Source organism: Cottoperca gobio, chromosome 16 (genome assembly GCF_900634415.1).
Source record: "Cottoperca gobio chromosome 16, fCotGob3.1, whole genome shotgun sequence".
NCBI lineage: Eukaryota > Metazoa > Chordata > Actinopteri > Perciformes > Bovichtidae > Cottoperca > Cottoperca gobio.
In genome coordinates this window covers 17,757,835-17,765,336 of record NC_041370.1, presented here as the reverse complement: position 1 = coordinate 17,765,336, position 7,502 = coordinate 17,757,835, and the positions used below count along the sequence as shown (strand labels likewise).

Sequence of the window (7,502 nt, the reverse complement as noted above, 5' to 3'; positions counted from 1 at the left end):
TGTATTCATGCACCAGGTAACTTATAGGATACTGTGTGATCTTATCCCATTCTAATTCTGTGCAATGATTTTTTGCACAGATTTTTCAGTGTAATACTTTCTGATACACTGATAAATCTTCAGGTGCGCTTTAGCAGATCAATTTCAATGTAATAATTGAAAATAAATATAAGACACACTGCACTTACTGAGTAAGTCTGAACGGACACATTACTGAAGAACTACTGAAAGTAATTTTCGAAACATATGCACAAATATATCTTGAATCTTTTTCTCATTCAGCATTGATGTAATCTGGCTGCTGGGGTTGTGTCCAGAATGTGTCTAACAACATTTCTTATATGAAAATTCATTCTGTTAGTTTTAGAAATTAATTTTCAAACAAATAACAGGATTGTCAATTTAAACATCGACATTATTTTTATAAATATTATATATTTAGAAAACATATATATATATATATATATATATATATATATATATATATATATATATATATTTCAATTGAAAAAGAGGAGTGGGTAGCAGGTGAGTCGATTAATTTCAATTAAATATTGTTTTACATTCAGTTAATAAGATGTGTATTTACAGCATCACTGGGAGCACAATGCCAGAGAGGAATCATAGAGAAGCTACAGTACACATTACTAAACCCTCGTTGAAATAACTTAAGTGTGCTCTCGCTCTCTCTCTCTCTCTCTCTCTCTCTCTCTCTCTCTCTCTCTCTCTCTCTCTCTCTCTCTCTCTCTCTGACGCGGGGGGGGGGCTTGCCCTCTAAATAAACTTTGGAGCTCATAGGGGGAGAGAGAGAGACAGAGAGACAGCAGAGGGCTGAAGTCATCAGCCGCCCGGGGAGTGAATAGGTCTTGCACGCAAAGCAGAAAAGCGCTGAAACTGCGGAGATTTACTTTGGTTCAGTTGCCTGCCGCCGACAGCGAGCGAGAGGAGGTGTGTGTTTGACAGCCAGAAAAACTACTAGACCTTTAATTTACAGATTTTTTTTCTTCATAACTAGAGTTGGTGGTGGCTTTTAATTTTTCTGCTTATGATGCTGGGATGAAGCCGAGACCCTGAGCGCGCCTGGCACATTAGGGTATCCACACACACCGGGACGCACGGCGCATCTCCGCTGAGAGAAACGGGGAGAGGGAGAGAAAGGTCAATTTGGAGTTCTGCATATGGATATGATATCTTAAACTTTTTGAGAGTCATGTTAATCATAAATAATAATTCTAATCATCTTTTTGACCTAAACTAATGATTGGTTTTGCTCTCCTGCGCGCATCTGATGAGAATCGAGCTTTTTGGCGTGTTTGTTTGTTTCTTGTTTTTTTGGAAGGCATGTTCTTTATCACAGCACGGATAACGGATCCCTGACTCAGTCTGGCTTTCATATGAACATATGAATATCCTATCCAGGATGTTACAGTCTAAGCGGCCCAGGCATCATTGGGCCGTACACTACCACCATCACATATCACCAGCACAAAGCTGGACCCCCTGCTGTGTCTAGGAATAACTGATCCTCCACACTCTGCCTCCGTGTAGGGGAAGAAAACGGAATCTTATCCAATAAGTGACTTGGTGAACATTGACATTGGCTTTACGAGTCTCATCTCTGGGCTACTATGCAATTACAACTGATCTCCTTTGTTTTGATCATCTTGCACTGCATGGATTACACTGGATGTCAGCAGCACAGCAGCTCCAGGCACCGGCAACATAAACGTGAGTAGGCTAAAGTGCGGCGCGATGCTGCCCTACTCAGCATATTCTTTCTTCTTTACATTTAATTCAGGATTTAATTATTACATTTTACTCTAGTAGGTGTCAAGTCAAAAGCCTATATTCTACATATATTGCTAATAAAACTGCGAATCCAATATTCAGTTTAATATACATCTAAATTAACGAATGGTAACGCTGTTATTTGGTCAGTGTGGTAAATTGCTTAATTCGTACCAGTAGGTCACCAAACAATGCTAATGGGAACAGTGAACTATATTCTTTCGATGTGGGTTATTACGACAAAATAAATTGCAGTGTATCTTCGCTATATTTAATTTAAGACTACAAATTCAAAACTTTTGGCAGACTATAAAAGGGGTTATACTAATTTCCCAGGTTAATATTGATTAGTTAAGATGTTCAATATAATAGGGGTATTACCACCAATTTCCACACTCTCAACCCTACATTTCTGCATTATGACATGTATACCCTCCAATTTACTAAATTGCTGTTTGGGGAGTTAAATTGGTTGATGAAATTCAGCTAACCGATTAGCTCTTTGATTGTATGTTTCATCCATGATACCTTCAGTAATTTCACCATTGTAGTCCGTTTTTACTGTGTTTCGTTAAAGAATTGATTAAATTAATTAATTGTCCTGCCTGTCACCTGAAGCCAGCAGCCGCTGCTCTTTGCGCACAGTCTCCTGGTTCCCGTCGCTCTCTAGCGGCCAGAGCAGCAGACTTCAGGCACGGAGGGTGCTGCCCGGCCGGTGTCAGGCCTGAGAGATATATTCAAAGTCATACTTCTTATATTTAGTGAAGTAACCTTGCTACATGTATCCTCTTACATTGCCACATTTTGAAATTCATGGGGGGAAAGTATTTTCTGATGTTGTCCCAGATCAAGTAGTTTGGGATTCAAATCTTGTTCTTATGACTTATGACTGCAAATTTGAAAGCAGGCTCTAAAAATAAAAAAAACAGAGATGTTCCATGCCGAAAACACTCTCAAGTCCAATTGTATTTCATCTACCATATATCTCCCCGAGATCCAACATTATGTCTCATCTCCTGAGCTATGGCCAGCCTTTTTCCATGACACTATGAAATAAGTATCAATAAAGTATATTTTTCTTTTCTTCCTACGCACACGTTATCACTGAGGGTCTCCAGATGTGCCCTGTGACTAAGTCTGTTAGAGAAGAGCAGGGACAACTGGAATATTCCATGTATCACTTACCGGCGTGTCTGAAAACTGTCAGTGAGCTACAATAATAGACATCTGAAGTGATGTTGTTATCCCTGCCACCTGGGGCTGAAACTTCCCTCCACGTCTCTTCACATTTAATTGCAGAGTTCACATCTGTAGTCCGGACCAGGACCAGGACCGTTTTTGTATTAATTTATTTTATCATGACCATCAGAGTCGAAATCAAACAAAAAAAAACAGGGATTTGCAGCATCTGGGGTTAACTGTGTGTTTATTATGTCGTTTTAAAGGGGTCCTGGGGTTACCTTCACTCTTGGCAGCTCTGTTCAATGTAGTTTAGGTCAGACCTGAAGAACTAAGCGTGGATGGTGAAACAGCCAATATAGACCTTTTTTAAACTGCAGCAAGCTGACTTATAATGACAGCAGGGATCAGTTTAAATGGTAAAAGACAAGGAATATTTCCTACTGTATTAATAGGTTGAATATTCTCCCTTAAATGTATGTTTATGTTGTGCTAATATAGGATCTAAAGACTTTGTAGAGTCTGCTTTGTACCCACACTGCATCAAGACACATATAATCTCGCTTTTCAATGTTTATTTCCTCCTAAACAATATTAAAGAGCCTCTCAACACAGAGTGAGAGAGGGGGGCAGGAGGGTCTACTGAGAGTACTCTAGCACTTGGTTTCTAGAATCATGTGCTGAGACGGAAAACAGTGTCAACACAGTGCTTTTTGCAAAGACATTTTTTTATTAGTTTTTTGTTCAAAATGAGATGCTGAAAATGTCTTTCATAAACTGTCAAAAATATATTTTTTTAATTCAAATATAAAAGCATGATTTAATTTCTGTCCAATTTGAAAGTTTGATTCACGCTCTACAGTAAGGAGTAAACTCCTGCCTCTCCAGAATTGCTCAGTAGCCATTAATTGACAAATGCTTCCAACAATCTAAACTTCCTCCAAGGATGCAGATATCTAACACTTCCAGAGATATCAGGGAGGATGGAAGGATTAGTTGGTGAAGGGGTGAAGGGGTGAATGAGTACAGACTTCAGAGGAGAAGAAGGGGGTAAGAGTGAGTTGGGAGTCAATGACCATTAAGTCAACTGGCCAAAATTACCACACAGATACTGAACCCGAGCTACGAGCTTCCTGTCTGTGATGATGCATCCAAAAATGAAGGCATGTGGGTGCCTGGGTACTAACAGTGGGAATAACATATATTATATATTTTATCAGGTCATTTGAAGATGAGGGGATTTAGGTCTTGATTTAAAGCTAAACATAGGAAAGTCAGGGAAATGAAGTGTGTCACATGATGGAATCCTACAAAGAGGTACACATTCAAAAAATAATGTCAGTTCTATTTTGTTTTGCAGTTCTATTTTCTCCATGAACCATCTGTGTTTGTGTGTGTGCAGGCATGTGAATGTGTTTATTCATATGTGACTTTGTTGGTATGTTATGCTAGTCCATCTGAGGTTTTGTCGGTGCAAGTGCGATGGCAAGACCAAATTCCTGTGTCTTAAGACTTCTGTGAATCAGGGCAGCTTGGCAGGAACACATGTGGGCAAATGGACAGCAGTTGTAAAGATTGTCGAGATATTTCAAACAAAGTATCAATGATCTATGGTAAACTGGCAGCCAAACCCCAAACTTAGAGAAGAAGAAAGAGGGCCAGCTTAAAGCAGTGGCAAGGGATGCCAAGGCTGGAGAGGAAAACTAATTCCTTGGACGCTTACAGGGGTTGCTACCAACGCCGTATGGGTTCACTAGTATGTAAAACATGGAATGTCTTTCAAGTATATTGCCTATATATTGACGCTGTCACAGGTGTTGCTTCAATATATAAGTAGGCTGTAACATGCTTATCCCAGAGTTGACTTTCTCGTTCCCTAAACTCTCTTTAACTCAACAATGGTATTCCTAACAGAAGAGTGAGTTAACTTCATTATCCGTCATGGGGGTTACACATGTTTGTTTGTCAGTAGGATTATGGAAAAGCTACTGCCCCGAAAATTGGTGGAAGGATGTAGAATGGGCCAACGAAGAACCACTTACATTTTGGAGCAGATCCATTTCACGTGGTGGATACACACATTGTTTTTCATATTCGTTAACATTGCAAAATAAGGCATCGGCGAGGCCTGCGCTCTCCGAGTGCCTTTCTAGTTTCCTCATAAGAAAGGTTGTACTGGTACTGAAACAGCAGTAAACTAAAGACTTCCTCTCTGAAATGACAAACATCGTGGAACCTGCGATGTATCTGGTGCTTTTCTATCAGAACATATATACATCCACATCCAACCACCCAATCCCTCTTTTTCAGATACTGAAAAGCATGATATACAAGCTTTTCCGAGATACTGACTGCAATAAATCACACTACATTAAAAACGATGTGACAAATTGTCAACATACAATTAAAATGATTTAAACCTACAACCAGAGCTTTCATCCAAGCCTGGTGAATCCCCCCACAAATTAGTGAAGAATGGGAGATGAAAACCCTACTATAGAATATCTCAACATGAACTAAACACTACAGTGCACTATAAATAGCTGCCATTGGCATTGAGACCGTATAGGTAATTTGTATTATGTGATACTGTAATTAAACCATACATCAATACATAAAATGATAAACGTACATTTTGATCAGATAAATATACAGTTAACGATTGTTTTCTCACTCCAAAATCATTGTGGGCACCTATGACGATGCCATGTCAAATCAGTATAGAGCCCTTTGTTTTCTTAAAATAAAGGATTTTTCTTTTTCTTTTTTTAAATGTTCTGATTTGTTTACTGAAACTGGTCGTGCAGCATAAACCTACCAACTATTTAATCACCTGGAAGAATGATAGGTGAGATGTAACATACACCAATACCATAATGTAACATTGTTGGTTCACCATGAAACATAAAAGCATCTTTAACATCCAGCAGTAACTGATGTACTGATGTTGGTATTGTAGAGCCAAGCATAAAGCATGCACAATGGTGCCAGACAAGCTGTTCTGACATTTACACTGAACCTACATGGTTTGAAATGTATAAACTAAGATTTCCACAATCTGGGGGTGGAGTTTGAAGATTAAATTATCAGAGTATAACAAAAAATAAAATGTTCCATCTGCACAAATGACATGGCAGATTGTAATGTGTAATGTCTAAATTGTGTATTTAGTAAAACTCAATAAGGTTATGAGTTTCACCACTGAAATGGGTCTCTTCTGAGTACATTTTAGAAGACAATTGTAGAGAGAGGCTACTAGGAAACTCATACTTAAACATCGCCCTGCTCCTGTCAACAGAGATCTCTGGTGTGAGCTCAGGGTGCCAGCAGGGTGGCTGTCTGACCTGCTCTGACTACAATGGCTGCCTGTCCTGCAAGCCGCGCTTCTTCATGCATTTGGAGAGGATTGGGATGAAGCAGATTGGAGTGTGCATGACTTCCTGCCCTCCGGGCTTTTACGGCACACGCTCCCCAGAAAGAAACACCTGCACAAGTAAGTCACGATAAGTAACAAACTGTATTTCTGTAGCGTCATGTATACATACAGTATGACTTCAAATAACTTGATACCTGTTGAGTATGTTGCCTTTCCATGTGTTGCTTTACTTAAAATCATGTTTCCATCGTATACGATATCAATATTACTGCAGTGGCCTTTATTTCTGACTGTATTCCCAGTGAGACGCACACACATAATGGCACTCTGTATATTTAACACGCAGGACACACGATAACTTATACAGTTTAAATAAACGCTGGTGGTGGGTCTGTGTTTCACTGTCAGAGTGCAGGTCGGAGTGCGACTCCTGCTTCAACAAGAACTTCTGCACACGCTGCCGAGCAGGATTCTACCTTCACCTGGGCAAGTGCCAGGAGAACTGCCCCGAGGGGCTGGTGCGCAGTGACACACAGAGGGAGTGTGTTCCTAGTGAGTGTTTAGAGTTCATATTTATCAGAGACAGGGTTAAAACGTATACTATTTACCTCTAGTTACCTTGTATTGCAGAGTTTACCAAACAATTCTGACTTTGGAATGAAGCACACATAAAACATGTTTATGTGTTACTTTTGGCTGCGATATTCACAGATACGTAACTGTGCTTTTGTGTTTGCAGGATGCCCTGTGGAGTGTGAGGCATGTGTGAACAGTGAGACATGTACGAGGTGCCGGACAGGCCTGTACCAGCTCAGCGGGAGGTGCCACCATATCTGTCCAGAGGAGTACGAGCCCAATGACAAACTCATGGAGTGCACACTACAAGGTCAGCCCAGTGTGTGTGTGTGTATGGTCTCACCTAAGATGGCCATTTTTTGGCACTTCATGTAGAAACACTTCCTCACCCTCACTTCTCTGTCTTACATTCTTCCCTTGTCAGTGCACTGCGAGGTGGGTGAGTGGAGCGAGTGGAGCCCCTGCTCTCGCACCGGTAGAACCTGTGGGTTCAAGCGGGGCCAAGAGACCCGCACACGGCAAGTTCTCCAGTACTCATCGGCCTTTGGCAATCCCTGCCCTGAGATCTCTGAGATCAACGAGT

General features: G+C 40.5%; 1 protein-coding gene across 2 annotated transcripts in view; it reads left to right on the top strand.

Annotated features, from left to right (window-relative positions):
- Positions 1 to 833: 833 nt before the first annotated feature.
- The window catches only part of rspo3 (R-spondin 3), a 14,348-nt gene continuing 7,679 nt past the window's right edge, over positions 834 to 7,502 (top strand). For both annotated transcript variants that reach the window (XM_029451797.1, XM_029451796.1), the window contains exons 1-5: positions 834 to 1,728; positions 6,266 to 6,460; positions 6,752 to 6,895; positions 7,083 to 7,229; positions 7,344 to 7,502. The exon at positions 7,344 to 7,502 is cut by the window's right edge and continues 27 nt beyond it. In XM_029451797.1, coding sequence (XP_029307657.1) covers positions 1,629 to 1,728; positions 6,266 to 6,460; positions 6,752 to 6,895; positions 7,083 to 7,229; positions 7,344 to 7,502 — 745 coding nt within the window. In that variant the 5' untranslated portion in view covers positions 834 to 1,628. The remainder of the gene's footprint in view (positions 1,729 to 6,265; positions 6,461 to 6,751; positions 6,896 to 7,082; positions 7,230 to 7,343) is intronic.